The 17,957-nt window shown below is 47.1% G+C and overlaps 2 protein-coding genes and 1 long non-coding RNA gene across 12 annotated transcripts in view; 2 read left to right on the forward strand and 1 right to left on the reverse strand.

Moving 5' to 3' along the window:
• LOC102934530 (zinc finger protein OZF) overlaps positions 1-17,957 on the reverse strand; it is a 1,287,564-nt gene that overhangs the window by 481,653 nt on the left and 787,954 nt on the right. For 3 of the 8 annotated variants that reach the window (XM_043537265.1, XM_043537272.1, XM_043537287.1), the window contains one exon: positions 9,167-9,280. The exons of 4 other annotated variants lie outside the window; for them this stretch is intronic. In XM_043537265.1, the coding sequence (XP_043393200.1) occupies positions 9,167-9,280 (114 nt within the window). Of the gene's footprint in view, positions 1-9,166; positions 9,281-12,338; positions 12,463-17,957 lie in introns of all 8 variants that reach the window. One more of the 8 variants, XM_043537255.1, reaches the window with a different exon arrangement.
• LOC102930400 (zinc finger protein 501) overlaps positions 1-17,957 on the forward strand; it is a 1,110,025-nt gene that overhangs the window by 331,997 nt on the left and 760,071 nt on the right. The gene's annotated exons all lie outside the window — the stretch shown is intronic.
• Positions 1-17,957, forward strand: part of LOC122463960 — a 45,786-nt gene that overhangs the window by 4,245 nt on the left and 23,584 nt on the right. Inside the window, exon 2 of the long non-coding RNA XR_006287759.1 lies at positions 11,126-11,215. This is a non-coding gene — a long non-coding RNA (uncharacterized LOC122463960). The remainder of the gene's footprint in view (positions 1-11,125; positions 11,216-17,957) is intronic.

Below are 17,957 nucleotides of genomic sequence, written 5' to 3' on the forward strand. Positions count from 1 at the left end.
ATTCATTCCCCAGAGGGGATCAGTGCTGGGATCCTGGCACTCAGTCTCTCTGAGGCTACGTCTACACGGGCAGAGTTACAGCGCTGGGAGTTACAAGTGCCGCTTAGAGAGCGCTGAAGGGTAACTGCTATTGTGTGTTCACACTGTCAGCTACCTGTGCAATAGCGTGTTCACACTTGTGGCACTTGCAGAGGTGTTCAGAGCGGTGCACTCTGGGCAGCTATTGCACTGAGCATCGCTTCCTTTTCTGCCGCTAAGAGCTGTGGGAAGGCAGAGGGGGTTGCGGGGCATCCTGGGTCCTGTCCCAATGCCCCATGATGCATTGCTTCGCATCACAGTAATCCCTGTGCTTCCATCTGCATTTGGTACCATCTTTCAACGGTTTGTGTACTGCACGCCCTGCCTCTTTCAGGCTGCAGGAATGGATCCCGCACTGTTGACCAAGATGATGCTCACTCTCACTAACACGTCACGAGTGGCAGTGGTGTTATTCCTTAAGCTACAAAGGCAAGAGGAGTTCAACATTGATCTCTCCACTCAAATAGCTACACATGAGATTGCTTGCGGCATTCACAGAGGTGCTGACCACAGTGGAGTGCCGCTTTTGGGCTCGGCAAACAAGCACTGAGTGGTGGGATCACATCGTCATGCACATCTGGGATGACGAGCAGTGGCTGCAGAGATTTTGGATGAGGAAAGCCATATTCATGGGACTGTGTGATGAGCTCACCCCAGCTCTGGAGCACAAGGACACGAGAATGAGAGCTGCCTTGTCATTGGAAAAGAGCATGGCAATTGCACTGTGGAAGCTGGCTACTCCAGACTGCGAGCAGTCTGGAGTAGCCAGTTTGGCGTGGGAAAGTCGACCATTGGACATGTGTTGATAGAAGTGTGCAGGGCCATTAATTGCATCATGCTCCGAAAGACACTGACCCTGGGCAACGTGCGTGACACTGTGGATGGCTTTGCACAAATGGGCTTCCCTAACTGCAGAGGGGTGACATATTCCAATTCTGGCACCAGACCACCTAGCCACCGAGTACATTGTTAGGAACGGGTATTTCTCTATGGTTCTCCAGGTGCTTGTGGATCACCGTGGGCATTTCACAGAACTGAAGCCATTCGGTACAGTTTCAGGTTTTTTTTCTACTTAAGTAGATCCTTCTTAAGTAAAGCTGGTCCAGAAAGGTGCATGCATCTTTTGGAACACTGGCCCGTTCAGGAAGCTGCAAGAAGGGACTTTCTTCTGGTATCAGAAGATCACTGTAGGGGAATTCGAAATGGCCATTGTGATCCTGGGAAACCCCACCTACCCCTTAATGCTGTGGCTTATGAAGCCATACACAGGGCACCTTGACAAATGGGGGGAGGGATAGCTTAGTGGTTTGAGCATTGGCCTGCTAAACCCAGGGTTGTGAGTTCAATCCTCGAGGGGACCATTTAGGGATTTGGGGCAAAAATTGGGGCTTGGCCCTGCTTTGAGCAGGGGGTTGGACTAGATGACCCCGAGGTCCCTTCCAACCCTGATATTCTGTGATTCTATGAACAGCAAGGAATTGTTCAACAGGCTGAGCAAGTGCAGAATGACTGTTGAGTGTGCTTTCGGCTGTTTAAAGGCCCTCTGGTGCTGCCTATACAGGAGGCAGGACCTGGCCGATGACAATATTCCTATGCTTATAGCCACATGCTGTACGCACCATAATATTTGTGAAGGGAAGGGTGAAAGCCTCACTCTGGGCTGGACCGCTGAGGCTCAGTGCCTGGAGGCTGAATTTGAACAGCCAGAGACCAGGGCTATTAGAGGGGCACAACGTGGGCCCAAAAGGATCAGGGATGGCTTGAGGCAGCAATTTGAAGCTGAAAGCCACTAACATTTGTTGCTATGCACGGGAGTGCAATGCTAGGAGGTGACTGTGGTTGGTGCAGACGATGCACCATGAAGGCTTAAGAAAATTGCCCGTTGCTTTGCAGGGCTCTGTTTGCTTTTAATTAATGGAATAAAGGTTGCTTTCAAAGCAAAACTATTCTTTTATTAAAAAACAACCACCGGAGGAGAGACACAAACAAACAAACAACAACAAAAATAAGGACTGTGGGGAGTGGGAGAAGGGAGGGTCCCATGAGGAAGAGGGGTCCTGGGACAGTTAAAAATTTGTGTATGTCCAGGTATATATGCAACCTTATCCTTTGAAGTACAGTGCAGTGGGCATTGTACTTCAGCAGGAATAAACTGCAGAAGGACGGGTGTTGAGTGCACTGGGTACGGGGCGCCCGCAGGGCTGGACTGTCATGGGGAAGGAGTGGAATGCAGCTGGTACAGACTGGAGCCAGGATGTTGATAAGAGTGTGTTGGCATTGTCGGGGGGGGGGGTGGGTGTATGGGAAAGTGGCTGCAGGGGAGGGCGGGTGGGCGCAGAGCTGCTCGGTTTTCAGTGCTCGTAGTGCTTGGAGAATGTCCGCTTGGCACTCCATAAAGATTAAGAGCTGCTCCATGGCTTCATTCTGGTGCACCCCATTCTCCTTTCGGTCCCTTTTCTTGCTGTTCGGCCACTCCTTCAACTCTTGTTTTTCGGCTGCGGAGTGCATCATGACATCATGCAGAAAGTTCTCTTTAGTTCTTCAGGGCTGCTTTCTAAATCTGTGTAGCCGTTCAGCTGGTAATAAGAAGGAGGCTGGGCTCTCAAGGTCTTATCTGTGAAGCTAAAATGCAACATTTTACAGAAGCAGTATTGTTTGCAACACACAGATCACTGATTCAGTGATTTAAAACACAGCCACGATTCACATACCTATCACTAACTGGCTGACCCCAAGCAAGCACACATGAGCCACAAGACCCCCAAAATGGTAACAGCAGGGGCAGTGGAAATCACTGTTCCAGGACCATACTGTACACTGGGCACGTGGCCTGTATGTGGCTTGCCTGTGTGCAGCAATGGTCTCCCAGCAATGGTCTCCCCGTGACAGCAGAGTGGCGCAGGAAAATTACCCTTAATGGGGCAAGAAACAAAGCGGAAGTGAGGGAGTCAATCAACACCCTGTTCTGCTGCTCAGACGGGCACGTGGTGGTACACACATCATACAGACACAGGCCTGCTATCTGCAACCCTGTTGCCCCCAACAACTCGCTTCAGCAATTCCCCAAATCAAAGCCATTTACCAGGGGCCTCCTCTCCTGTTTGCGCTTTGCCAAGCTCCGACAGCTGTGACTGGCTTGTCTCCTCTGGGGCAGAGAAGAACTCCTGGCTGCATGAATCTCTGGCCTCTGAGTCCTCCTCTGCCTCTGGATCCTGCTCGGCCTCCACAGCCTCATCCAAGATTTCCTCCTTTTGGCTCAGTCCACTCTCAACTGACACACAAGCCACTGAAGTATCCAGAGTCGCCTTCGCAGTGGAGGTGAGGTCACAACTGAGTATCGCATGTAACTCTTTGTAGTACCAGCAGCTCATGAGTGCATCACTGGAGTGGTGGTTTGCCTCCTGCTCCTTGTGGTAGGCATTTCACAGCTCCTTCACTTTGGCCTGCAGTGTGTCCCGGTCATGGCCCCTTTCTCTGATGCATTGTGAAATCTATCCATAGGTATCATAATTCCTATGGCTGGAGCGCAGCTGGGACTGGACAGCCTCCTCTCCCCAAATGCCGATGAGGTTCAGCAGCTCATCATTGCTCCAAGCCGGGGACAGCCTGGGGTGTGGAGCAGGCCTGGTGACCTGGAAAGATGCACTGAGGCCACTGCATGCATCACCAAGCAAACGGAAGGGGACTTTCAAATTTCCCAAGGAATTTCAGGGGTGGGGTTCACAGTTGGTCACTGATGGCGGTGCAGTAGAGTTCAAACAGATGACCAGAGAGGCGAGAACAGGGATTGTGGGACCCCTCCCTACGGCCAATAGCAGCGCTGTAATCAACCAGGGTGTCTGCACCGGCACCGTGTCGCTGTAGCCCCAGCGCAGGAAGCTCTACACCTCTCGTCGGGGTGGCTTTTTTACAGTGCTGCGCAGTTTCTATGCACTAAGTGGCTTGGCGGTGTGTACACCTCAGAAGTCACACCACAGAAAGCTCCTTTCCTGTGCAGAAACTTGCCAGTGTATACAAGGCCATAGATGGCTTACATAAGAACGCAAGACTGGTCATACCGGGTCAGACCAATGGTCCATCTAGACCAGTGTGCTGTCTGAGAATGACTCGTGCCAGGTGTGTCAGAGGGAATGAACAGAACAGGCTTGTTGACCTACAAGGTGAAGGTCTGTCACCCTTACCTTTAACTTTATTGTGGTCAATTCCTACTTATCCTATCTTAACAGCCCTTCCCCCAAGGTCTCTGGACAAATCAGGTGTGAACCACTCCTTTGATACAGACGTGTTCCAGTCCAGCTGAACTGAGGCAGACTTTGGGCCAACGTCAGTTTGGAAAAGGCCTGCTTCACCCAGCAGGTTTCTCAAAGTATCTGTTGCTGTGAATCACATGTACTGTGGATGTGAACCCCAAAGATATCAACAATGAAAGAAACACAAGGCCAGTTCTGAGTAGGTTTCCAAAGCCAGGCCTGAGGGTTAAATAGCTGTACTCAAAAGGAACAGAGCCTCAACACCTATAAAAAGAATTGGTTGGTTCCACATCTTTGCTCAAGTAATTTTCCTCTTAACAGAAGATTTATTTTAAAATTTATCAAAATTTTAATCAGGAAAAGTCAACATGGATTCACCAATGGCAAGTCATGCCTGACCAACCTATTGCCTTCTAAGAGGCGATAACTGGCTCTGTAGATATGGGGAAAGAAGTGGATGTGATATATCTTGACTTTAGCAAAGGTTTTGGTACCGTCTCTCACAGTATTCTTGCCAGCAAGTTAAAAAAGTTTGGATTGGATGAATGGACTATAAAGTGGATAGTAAGCTGGCTATATTGTCGGGCTCAGTGGGTAAGGATGAATGGCTCAAGTCTAGCTGGCAGACAGGAGTGCCCCAGAAGTCGGTCCTGAGGCTGGTTTTGTTCAACATCTTTATTAATGATCTGGATGATGGGATAGATTAGACCCTCAGCAAGTTCGCAGATGACACTAAACTGGGGGAAATAGGGAGATATGCTGGAGGGTAACGACAGGGTCCAGAATGACCTAGACAAATTGGAAGATTGAGCCAAAAGAAATCTGATTAAATTCTACGAGGTCAAGTATGGGGAGGGGGAGGTATAGCACAGTGGTTTGAGCATTAGCCTGCTAAACCCAGGGTTGTGAGTTCAATCCTTGAGGGGGCCGTTTAGCAATCTTGGGCAAAAATTGGGGATTGGTCCTGCTTTGAGGAGGGGGTTGGACTAGATGACCTCCTGAGGTCCCTTCCAACCCTGCTATTATATGATTGTAAGTGCAGAGTCCTGCATTTCGGACGGAAGAATCCCATGAACAGCTACAGGCTGGGAACCGACTGGTTAAGTAGCAGTTCTGCAGAAAATGACCTTAGGGAATATAGTGGATCAGAAGCTGGATATGAGTCAGCAGTGTGCCCTTGTTTCCAAGAAGACTAATAGCATATTGGGCTGCATTAGTAGGACCACTGCCAGCAGACTGAGGGAAGCGATTATTCCCCTCTATTCGGCACTGGTGAAGCCACATCGAGAGTATTGCGTCCAGTTTTGGGTCCCCCACTACAGAAAGGATGTGGACAAATTGGAGAGAGTCCAGCAGAGGGCAACAAAAATGATCAGGGGGCTGGGGCACCTGACTTATGAGGAGTGGCTGAGGGAACTGGGCTTATTTAGTCTGCAGAAGAATGAGGGGGGATTTGATAGCAACTACTTGAAGGGGTGTTCCGGAGAGGACGGTGCTTGGATGTTCTTGTTCTGTCATATGCTACCACTGAGGACCAGTGGTCTCAAGTTGCAGAGGGGGAGGTCTGGGTTGGATATTAGCAAACACTGTTTCACTAGGAGGGTGGTGAAGCACTGGAATGGGTTCCCTAGGGAGGTGGTGGAATCTCCATTCTGAGAGGTTTTTAAGGCCTAGCTTGACAAAGCCCTGGCTGAGATGATTTAGTTGGTGTTGGGCCTGCTTTAAGCAGGGGGTTGGACCAGATGATCTCTTGAGGTCTCTTCCAACCCAAATCTTCTATGATTCTAAGAGTCTCTCTATGCTTCATGAAACTTTGGATCCAAATGGTAAAAGACAGTTGTGCCCAATGTAATCATGGCATCCTTTAGGAGTGTGATCAGTGCCACTTAACTAGGTAGCAGCGTTCTAAAAATAGTTTGCCTGGGCCAGAGGTCACCATAGCGTCCATCTCTGGGGTGAAAATCAACCCCTAGTACCTGCAATTTCTACCTGAGTTCTTGTCATATCTTTGACCTTCCTTGGAGTAATTTTACACTTCTGTGGAGTAGAATTCTTCACCTAGCACACAACATATCAGTAGTGATAGTGAGGTATAACTCCCCCAAATATGCCCTTTTATTTCTTTAATCTGGTGGCACAGATTTAAATTAGGGGCTAAATACAGGTGCTGCTTAGAATCCCTGTAAGACACCAAATGTCAGGTATCTATTAACAATAGGTGTCTTTCTGCAGGTATATCCCATTCCACATGGATTTCATTTTCTACACGTTTGCAGCATCTCCCAGGGGTGAGCTGAACAGCAATGTCACTTCCATTTTTCCCATCTCTACCTAGATAGGGATTGCATTTCCCAAATAATAGGCAACATGCACCTGATTAGGAAGGAGATATCTTCAGGAGCAACCTCCTGCGGGCCTGGGCCACAACTGCTTTGGGAGCCAAATGGATGGGTATTTTGCTTAGTTACAAGTCATTTACTAGGGAATCCTCTTCCCAGCCCTTTAGACAAAATACTGACCTAACCAATTCAACAGCAGGACGACTGGGATGGTGATGGGGAATAAGGGAATCCCTCCACCTTAACCTATGTTCTTCTGTTGTTACAGAGCATGAAATGACATTTTTCCTTATCCCTGCCCTTTGTTATAGTTCAATATATTTTAAGTGAGGAAAATGGTAGTAAAGATATCTGCTCTCCAGCACAACCTGAATTAACATCAGAGCAACTGGGAATGAAACAATTTGTTCCCGAAGTGGGAACTTGATGACTAACAATTGCTTTGAAATGGGGGAACAGTATAACCATGATGCTCAGGGTTTGTTTAGACTACGAAAAGTGATGGAGTTTAGGTCAGGTCAAGGGGAAAGCCACTGACAACCACGGCACCTGAGCTGCATCTGCACTACCACTATAATTGTCTTTTCACACCAAGATCACTCACTTGAGCAGCCAATGCCATGTACAGCCCTAGTGGATGTAAGGCACGGGTACTTTGTTGCCTCAGTGTAGCTTGTTGGGATCAAACCTCTCTCTCCCACCTGGAGATGATGAACATTCCTGGCGGGAGGGACACACACTCCTATGATTCAAAAGGAAAGGAGTCGACAGAAAAGATCACAGGACTGACCCCAAAGAAGGGTGAGCTGCAAAGGCAGAAGCAGGCAAGTCATCTGGTGGAGCTGAGAAACCACAGTGAAGATGGTGCAAAAAATCACTATTTAAAAAAAATCAAAAAAAAAAAAAATCTATGGCCAGCCCTAGTCAAGGCATTTATTACAGTTCTCTCTCATGTGGATTTTCTGATGTTTAATAAGGGTTGAGCTCTGATTGAAGTTTTTCCCACACTCAGAGCATCCATAAGGTTTCTCACCCGTGTGGATTCTCTGATGTGTGGTAAGGGCTGAGCTATCACTGAAGCGTTTCCCGCACTCAGAGCAAGTGTAGGGTTTCTCTCCTGTGTGGATTCTGCGATGTATGATAAGGTGTGAGTGCTGACTAAAGCTTTTCCCACAGTCAGAGCATGTGTAGGGCGTCTCTCCGGTGTGGATTTGCTGATGTCTGATAAGGGTTGAGCTAAGATTGAAGCGTTTCCCACACTCAGAGCATGCATAGGGTTTCTCACCCGTGTGGATTCTTTGATGTGTGGTAAGGGCTGAGCTATCATTGAAGCTTTTCCCGCACTCAGAGCATGTGTAGGGCGTCTCTCCTGTGTGGATTCTCTGATGTCGGATAAGGTTTGAGCTCTGATTGAAGCTTTTCCCGCACTCCGAGCAGGTGTAGGGCATCTCTCCTGTGTGGATTCTCTGATGTGTGATCAGGGATGAGCTCTGATTGAAGCTTTTCCCGCACTCCGAGCATGTGTAGAGCGTCTCCCCTGTGTGGATTTGCCGATGTCTGATGAGGTTTGAGCTCCGATTGAAGCGTTTCCCACACTCAGAGCATCCGTAAGGTTTCTCCCCTGTGTGGATTCTCCGATGTCTGATTACATGTGAGCTCCAATTGAAGCATTTCCCACACTCAGAGCATCCATAAGGTTTCTCACCCGTGTGGATTCTCCAGTGAGTGATAAGGGAAGAGCTCCTATTGAAGCTCTTTCCGCACTCAGAGCACATGAATGGTCTCTCTCCACTGTGAAGTTTCTGATGTTTGAGTAGGTCAGAGGTCCCACTGAAGCTTTTCCCACACTCATGGCATGTGTAGCGTGTCTCTTCCAAGTTGATTCTCTCACGTGTAATAAGGTCTGAGTGGCTACTCAAGTTTTCCTCTGGCATCTGCTCAGTCTCACAGGCTTTTGCTTTTTCTGGGAGTGCACAACTCCTGGAATCATTCCCTTTGGATCCTCCTGATAACGTTCCATGTGGTTCTACTTGCTCAGCATCTTCCTGCTGGGGTGTCTCCTTCTCATTCTCACTCACCATCTTGTCACCTGATGGAAGACAGAGAGAATCCAGACACAGGTCAGTCCCTGCGCCAGAAAGAAAGGAAATCTCAGACAGAGGAATGGAAAAAGGGATGAACAAGCCAAAATGTGTGCGGGAGAGATCAAACCTATCAGGAGCTGATTTTCCCCAAACCCTTCCTCAGAGGAGAGAAATGATGGGATCAGTTCTGGGTCCACATCTCCCCAGAACACTCAGGGGAAAGCGAGATTGGGGAGGGACCTGCTGCCAGTTGTCAGTCAGAATAGGTGAGAAGCCATGAGTGACATCTGCCTAATGATTCCACATCTGCAGGGAACAATCCTGAACTTGGAAAGCTCACAAGGTCTTTGTAGGGCATCCCAAATATTTCCTGCATTCCTAAACAGTTTTTGAGTTGGTTTAACCAATTCCTCACCTGTGCAGGAAGCTCTCGGGAGCACTTCTTTCTCAGAGCCCTGGAGGTCTGGGACCCACAGCTCTTCCCCTCCTTCCAGCTGCAAGATCACATCAGGTTTGGAAACTGGAAACCCTACCCAAGGCAAAGAAAACAAGGGAGGTCAATGGAATTTGTGTGATACTTGTTACAAAGAATATACCATGGTTTTAACCCAAGCTAGTTTTTAAGCAGTAAAATCCCAAGTCCAGCTTTCTTGGCTCAAAGTGGCAGGAGAGTTATTATTATAAATCATATTCATTACCTTAGTGCCTAAGGAGCAACTAACAGTGGGTCCCCATTGTGCTAGGCAAAGTACAAACCGAGAATAGTAGATGGCCCATGCCCTGAAGAATTTACAATCTAAATAGACAAGACAGACACAGGAGGAGGAAGGGGTAGAACCCACTGTTAGAATACAGATATTCAGGCCTGCCTGTAAAGCCTATACTTTAAGAACTTAGGTGTATTTTTATCACTTAGCTACTTACAGGGGTATAAAAACAAAGAATCAAAATCACAGTCACCCTGTTTATGGGCCTTCTCTCACTAGGATAGTCTGAGGCCTTGTTCTTAGGCTAAGGCCTTTGGCTTAGCAGTAGGGGCAGCCATAAGCGTGGACGTGTATGGTCACATTGTCACATCCCAAACCAGTCACATTGAAATAAGATGGTATTGGGCTGTTACGAAGATGATCCTGTCCGGATAGTGCCCATCACCACCAGATAAAGAAATGGATCTTAAGATGGTTAAAGAAAACTTAGCATGATAGCATCCTGTCTGGCAAGAAATCACTTCATTATCAATGGTTGTGAAACCGTCATTTCTTTATGTTTTATTTTTATGGCCCCCACTTTTCTATTGTTAATCTGCCTGGTTCGCTAATTGTTTCTGTCTGCTGTATAATTAATTTTGCGAGGTGGAAGTTAATTAGGGTAGTCGCAAAAAGAAAAGGAAGGAGGGCATTCCTTGAGCAGATCATGGAGGCAGGTCAAAGGCTTAGCTACCCCAGAACTGTGACATCGCAAAAGCACATTTTGAGGAATTAGGAAATCTACTGACTCAGGTGTAATGGGAGGGAGAGTATGTGGAGTAGGCTGGGGAATTAAACACAAAATTTTGGGAGCAACAGCCTCTAATTCTTCCAGAAAAGGAGAACGTAAGAAACAAGAACTGGGCCATGCAACCTCAGGAGGGCCAGGCTCAAAGATCCAAGGAGCCTGGAGGGAAGACAGCTTGTGGCTGCTGCAGATGGGGAGAGGGGGGACAAGACTCTCCACACTCTCACTCCTATTGACCCCTACTCCACCCCTTCCCCAGAGCCCCCGCCCTTGCTTTTCACCTTCTCCATCCCCACTCCACCCCTTCTCCTGAGGACTGCAGTAGGGGTTGGGTGCTCTGCACTCACCAAGCGGAGCTAAGTGGAGCAACCCAACCCTAGCCCACTCCATGCCGCTGGTGAGTGCTTGGGGGTGGTTCCCCCTACCCTTTGGCTGGGAGCCAGGGGAGCAGAGCGGTGCGGGCTGGGGCCAGGTCACTCCACTTCCCACCGCCCCATGACTGCGGGCTTGGACCTACCCTGTACTCACCGGGTGGCAGGAAGTGGAGTGACACAGCCCCAACCCACTCCGCACTGCTGGCTCCTGCTGCAGGGCATTTCCCACCTGTCCCCCAAGGCTCCTTCTGCCCTCCTATGGAGTCCTGGTCCAGCACCACCACCCCCTGCCCTGTGAGGGGGCTGCGTAGGGCACCAAAATGGCCAGGGACAGCCCTGATGCTTGATGCTTAATTATGGACTCCCAAAGGCCACATATCAGTTGGGGCAGCTATTGACATTATTGCAATCAGAGTAAAGGAGCAGATATGGTATATAGTCATTCCATTACCTTAAGGAAGTGGATAAATTCCCTCTCCCAGTTACCATTTTTTCCATTTTGTCAGGTCCCTGAGACAGTGAAAACTGAAGCAGGGCCTCCCTTCTGATGGTCTCCCTTGCCCCTTGATCTTTGTTTCCAATGGTGTCCATAACTTGTAAGTACGCACAGTGCAGGACCCTCTTTACTATACTTATCTTAGTTTAATTGCTATGTGTATTGATCCTTGCCTATGATATCAATTCAAAGTCAAGTTTCTGTGTGTTTCACCAAATTTCATTTTCTCAATTAACTTTGAGTAGCCATGGACAAAGGCAAGTTGTACCCAAATACGTAATCTTATAGGTGTAAAAATTTCCCAGCCTAAACTATCACCGTGACATCATCAACAAAGTGCCCATTTGTGCCTGGGTCCCTGTGCATAGAGATGGGGAGGTAAAATGGGGAGGGAGTAATGAGTGGGAGAGGGAGGTCAAGAGATAAAATAATATTTGGGGAGAAAATGTATAATGAAGTGAAAATGAACAGAAATAAAACTGGAGTGGAGGCTCTAAAGCAACAAGACTTGGGTGGGGATTCGGGGTTAAAGGTCTGGATCCCCCACAGCTCCAGATCCCGAAACCTCTCCTCCCTTCCACTGACCCACCCAGCCCACTTCCTAGGTGCCCTTCATCCACACTCCAATCCCCTTATTCCCAGCCATCCCCAGCTCCCAGCACCTTGGGAGCTTCTTGTGTTCTCTCCTCATCTCTCACTACCTCATCCCTCCCTGCTGCTTCTTAGCTCTAACCATGCACACACCCTGTTCTGGTACTCCAGAATTACCTACTCCCCCCCCCCGCATCTCCTTCACTCCCATGGCTCTGTACTCCTTCACACATGCGGTCCTGAATGACAACATTATACGCTGTCCTAACAAAAGAGGAGCTCATCTGATGGTCACACAAGCCATGCATGAGTCATACACCTATTTACTTAATTTAGAATTCTACAGGGGGCATATTTTCCTCTTAAAATGAGGAAAAGGCATGAAAGCTAGTTATGAATGTAGATATTAATGTATCCAATAAGGATACATTAAATGCAATTTTAAAATGACTGATGGCACCAAAAAAGCACATGTCCAAAAATTATACTAGTGTGTGGGAGACAAGGCAAAAAAAGGGGGGTCAAAGAAACTTGTCAAAACTTGTGTGATGAATAAACGTATAAGGTTATTACTACTCAGGTTCTTTAGAGACCCCACAGCTTCTACTAACCGAGGGGACAGGACTCCTTACCCAGCAAGACCACCGTCTCATAGTTCTGCATGACATCCCTGTCGAGGGATCTCTCAGTTGGGTCCAGTAGAGCCCCCTGTTCCCTGGTGAAATATAGAGCCACCTCCTTGAAGGTCACCTGCCCCTGCAAGAGTAAGAGCCCAACACTCAGGACCTGCTGCCCCAGTCACAACCCCACTATTCACAGAACAGCAGCACCAGGTAAATGGAAGGTCCAGGAGGCACATATTAACAGAGTCCCACCCCAACCTTGCTTAGAGCAGCCAGGAGGCATCAGAGGGTAGAAAGAGAGAACCTTTGTGCCTCCCAACTGACAGACGGAGGCAGGGTCTTCACATCTATCACATATCTACTAGCCAGAGCTTGATAGAGGAGATGGGGCTGTCTCTGGGCCCTGCTGGTGGCTCCCTGGTAGGAATCCCAACACTCTCCAAATAAAATATATGAAAGAAAGAGGAAGTCAAGAGTAAAAGAATATAAGAAGATCAGAATTGTAGAAAATTAGTAAGGAAAACTATCCGAAATCAATGACCAAGCAATGAAAATAAGAAGGTAGTTTTACATGTATATTAAGTACAAAATTAATCCTAACAATGGTAGTGGTAAATTACTAGAGGGAAATGGCAGAATTATCAAAAATAATGCAGAAGAGGTAAAAGTGTTCAATAAATATCTCTCTCCTGGATTTGGAGAAAAACAGATGAGGTACTCATATCATAAGATCTTGACGACGACACTCTTTCCATTCCATCAGTAACTCACAAGGCCGTTAAACAGCAGCTATTAAAGTTAGACATGTATAAATCAGCCAGTCCAGATAACTTGTATCCAAGAGTCTGACATCGATACTGGGCAAGAGAATGGAGCAGCCGATACTGGATTTCATTAATAAAGAATTAAAGGAGGGTAATATAATTAGTACTCATGAACAAAGGTTTAGACACAATAGATCCTATCAAACTAACGATTTCCTTATTGGATGAGATCAAAAGTTTGGTTGCAGCTAACAGTATTGATGTAACGTACTCCCTTGTGTAAGGCATATGACTTGGTTCAGCACAATCTGCTGACTAGAAAACTAGAAAGATACAAAATACACACGGCATCCATTAAAAACTGTGATTGTAAATGGGGAACCATGGTCGAGTGGATTTCTTTCTAGGGGGTTCCCACAAGGATTGGTTCTTGGCTCTGTGCTATTTAACATTCTTATTCATGACCTAGAAGAGAAGATAAAATAGTCACTGATAAAGTTTGCAGTTGCCACAAAGATTGGGGGGGGGGGGTGGTAACTAAGGAAGTCTCAAGTAGATTCAGGCTCCAGCACTGGGAGTCTGGGAAGTTTTCCCAGCCCTGGCTGGGGGATTATTTCCTGTTCCATAAAGAAGGGATGTTCCATTCCCAACTCCTCTGCCTTGAAATTAGGCCCTGCCTGACACTACACCCACATTCAGCATAGCGGTAAGATTATAAAATGATTAGGACATCATGATGATGCATTTTGTGCAAGATGGGTCACGTGCGGTGTCTTTGGAAAAGTTATAATTTGCTGAATGTGATTATCCTATTTGTGTGCATGGATCATGTTTGTATCTGACGTTATGGACCACATGACATGGAACTGCATTTTGGTCCCAGTAGTTTTCTACACACTGGACTAGAAACAGAGTTTGGGGAAAAAAGAATTCCCATCTTATGGAAAAGCTACATAAGGTGGGGTGTGACATCATCTCTTGGCCTCATTCCCCACAAGAGAACTCTGGGAAACACCTGAGGAACAAAGACTGAACTGGGAGAAGTGCTGGTCCCAGGGTCAAGGGATTTCTAGTTTCTGTATGTAAACTTGATGGACTGCTTGTATCATCAGTCAGGATGAGAAATTGCTCATTCAAATTCTATCCATCTACTATCTTAGGCTGGGTTAGCACAAGCTTGTTGTGCATACCTTTCCCATATCGCGGCCAAGGCGAACTATATTAATGAGCTTACATTATACACATCCCTTTGCACGATAAGATGGTATAATTCTGGATTTATACTACAGCAGGTGTGCAAGGCTGGGGAGCTGGGAAATTGGCTGATGTCTTTTATCAGTTCTTGAGTGGGTTAGGTAAAGCACTCAGGTAGCTTAATTGGGTGTATGCTGCCACCTGCTGTCGTGTTGGGTGATAACAGGCCCTGGAGAGGATGGCTGAATCTGCAGCAAAGCAGTATGAGAAGGGCCAGCCCAGCTTGAGGGTTAGAGGGCACAGCAGTTCCCAGAAGCCCCCCAGACTGCACCCCAGGGATGACAACTCATCACACCCTAGATTACACAAGTCTTAGCAAGTTTGTCACATCCTGTCCCCTCCCTTTCTCCACCCTAGATATTTCCTGCCTCCCACTACCTCTAGCAGCTCCCACCCTCCTATGCCTGTACTGCTCCCCTCCCTCCAAGCAGAACCCACCACCAGCTCCCTGATAATCCCTTAACTGAGCCAGCTCCACTGGAGCTATTTCCTTCCCCCTGGGAGGATGGGATGATCTGCAGTGAAACCTGGATGTTATTCTGTAGCCTGCCAGGGTGAGAAGGGTAATGTGACAGAATTCAGACAGGGGTTTTGTCTATTCCACAAGACAATTCCCCCCAGGATTTGTCCCTGCTAATGGACATTTCTAGGTTCTGCCACACTGTGAAGCACAGAGTGACCTTATTCCAGTAGAAGCGTAGCCACATACCACAAGGGTGTAACCCTCTGAGACATGGTGAAATCCTCCCAGTTACAGAGTCTCTGTTACACTTATCAAGTTTGTGGGCATTACCAAGGTGGGAGGGGTTGAAAGTGTTTTGGCGGATAGGATTAAAATTCAAATTGATCTGGACAAACTGGAGATATGGTCTGAAGTCAACTGGATGAAAATCAATAAGGACAAATGCAAAGTATTCCACTTAGGAAGGAACAATCAGTTGCACACATTCAAAATGAGAAATGACGGCCTAGGAAGGAGTACTGAGGAAAGGAATCTGGGGATCATAGTGGAGCTAAATATGAGTCAACAGTGTAACACTGTTCCAAAAAAAAGCAAACAACATTCTGGAATGTATTAGCAGGAGTATTGTAAGCAAGACACGTGAAGTAATCCTTCCTCTCTACTCTGCACTGATTATGCCTTAACTGGAGTACTCTGTCCTGTTCTGGGTGCCACATTTCAGGAAAGATGCGGAAAAATTGGAGAAAGTGCAGAGAAGAGCAACAAAAATGATTAAAGGTCTAGAAAACATGACCTATGAGGGCAGATTGAAAAAATTGGGGGTTTTTTGGTCTGTAGAAGACAAGACTGAGAAGGTTTCAGAGTAACAGCCGTGTTAGTCTGTATTCGTAAAAAGAAAAGGAGTACTTGTGGCACCTTAGAGACTAACCAGTTTATTTGAGCATGAGCTTTCGTGAGCTACAGCTCACTTCATCGGATGCATAGCATATCGTGGAAACTGCAGAAGACATTATATACACACAGAGACCATGAAACAAAACTTCCTCCCACCTCACTCCCCCGCTGGCAACAGCTTATCTAAAGTGATCCTCAAGTAGAGCCATTTCCAGCACAAATCCAGGTTTTCTCACCCTTTCCATGTGCCAGCAATGCCCCTCTGCCATGTACATTGGTCAAACTGGACAGTCTCTACGTAAAAGAGTAAATGGACACAAATCAGATGTCAAGAATTATAACATTCATAAACCAGTCGGAGAACACTTCAATCTCTCTGGTCACGCAATCACAGACATGAGGGTCGCTATCTTAAAGCAAAAAAACTTCAAATCCAGACTCCAGCGAGAAACTGCTGAATTGGAATTCATTTGCAAATTGGATACTATTAATTTGGGCTTGAATAGAGACTGGGAGTGGCTAAGTCATTATGCAAGGTAGCCTGTCTCCCCTTGTTTTTTTCCTACAACCCCCCCCCAAGACGTTCTGGTTAAACTTGGATTATTGCTGTGCACATTGTAAGATGAGCTGTTGCCAGCAGGAGAATGAGTTTGTGTGTGTGGTTTTTGGAAAAGGGGGGTGTGGGGGGGGGGGGTGAGAAAACCTGGATTAGTGCTGGAGGTGACCCACCTTGATTATCATGCGCATTATAAAGAGGGGTTTCAAAGGGGGATGGGCTGTTGCCAGCAGGAGAGTGAATTTGTATGTGTGTGTGGGGGGGGGAAAGGTGAGAAAACCTGGATTTGTGCTGGAAATGGCTCTACTTGAGGATCACTTTAGATAAGCTGTTGCCAGCGGGGGAGTGAGGTGGGAGGAAGTTTTGTTTCATGGTCTCTGTGTGTATATAATGTCTTCTGCAGTTTCCACGATATGCTATGCATCCGATGAAGTGAGCTGTAGCTCACGAAAGCTCATGCTCAAATAAACTGGTTAGTCTCTAAGGTGCCACAAGTACTCCTTTTCTTTTTAAGACTGAGAAGGGACATGATCACAGTTTTGAAGTACATAAAAGCTTGTTAAAAGGAGGAGGGAGAAGAATTGTTCCTCTTAACTTCTGTGGAGAGGACAAGAAGCAATGGGCTTAAATTGCAGAAAGGGCGGTTTATGTTGGACATTGAAAAAACTTCCTAACTGTCAGAGTGGTTAAGCACCAAAATAAATGGCCTAGGGAGGTTGTGAAATCTCCATCATTGGGGATTTTTAAGAGCAGTCTGGACAAACACCCATCAGGGATCGTCTAGATAATACTTAGTCCTGCCTTGAGTGCAGGGCACTGGACTAGATGACCTCTCAAGCTCCCTTCCAGTTCTATGATTCTATGAACCAAAGGCCAGAGAAGAGCAGAATCAAAGGAGTCACTTTGGGAGAGTCTCCCTGTCATTGTCCCCAAGGCAGCTCTCTCGGGTTTACAAAGTTATTTGATGCTCCAGCCTTTATACAGTCTGTCCTGGGAGTGCCCCCTTTCATGGGATGGGCCTAGTTTTAGCTTTTGGCAAAAGTGACATCGGGGACTCTGAGACTCGGCCTCCTTGCCTCAGCACACCTTGTTTCTTTCTGTGGCTCCCCAGTGAGTCCAAAGGAGTAGATCCTCCTGACTGTGAACATAAGAACAGCCCACTGAGTGAGACCAATGGTCCATCTAGCTCAGTGCCCAATGCCAGGTGCTTCAGAGGGAATGAACAGAACAGGGAGTCATCAAGTGATCCATCGCCTGTCACCCATTCCCAGCTTCTGGCAAACAGAGGCTAGAGACACCAACCCTGCCCATCCTGCCTGTGACACCAGGAAATGAGGTGTTGGGGGCTTTTGAAAGATCTAAGTCTTAACTGAACATGAACAAACGCAGAGCTGGAATCAGTCTGGCTCACCTGTGTAGCTATTGGGGATGAGAATTATAACAGGGATGAGAATTATAACACTGTGTTTAGTGTTTAGACTTTACTGAATGCTTGTGAGTTGCTGCCTGGGTTAATATCTGACTAGTTGCATTGTGAGCCTCTGTGGCTCTATAAATCACCAGACAGGAGAGAGACTTTACCTATGTGAAGTGCTGATTGCCAACAGAGTGCGTTACACCCCGCCTGGCAGGAAAGGTCCATCAACACCAGACTATTATGGGATATTAAAGATGACAAAAGACTGTTGTTGTGCTCT

Source organism: Chelonia mydas, chromosome 28 (genome assembly GCF_015237465.2).
Source record: "Chelonia mydas isolate rCheMyd1 chromosome 28, rCheMyd1.pri.v2, whole genome shotgun sequence".
Lineage (NCBI taxonomy): Eukaryota > Metazoa > Chordata > Testudines > Cheloniidae > Chelonia > Chelonia mydas.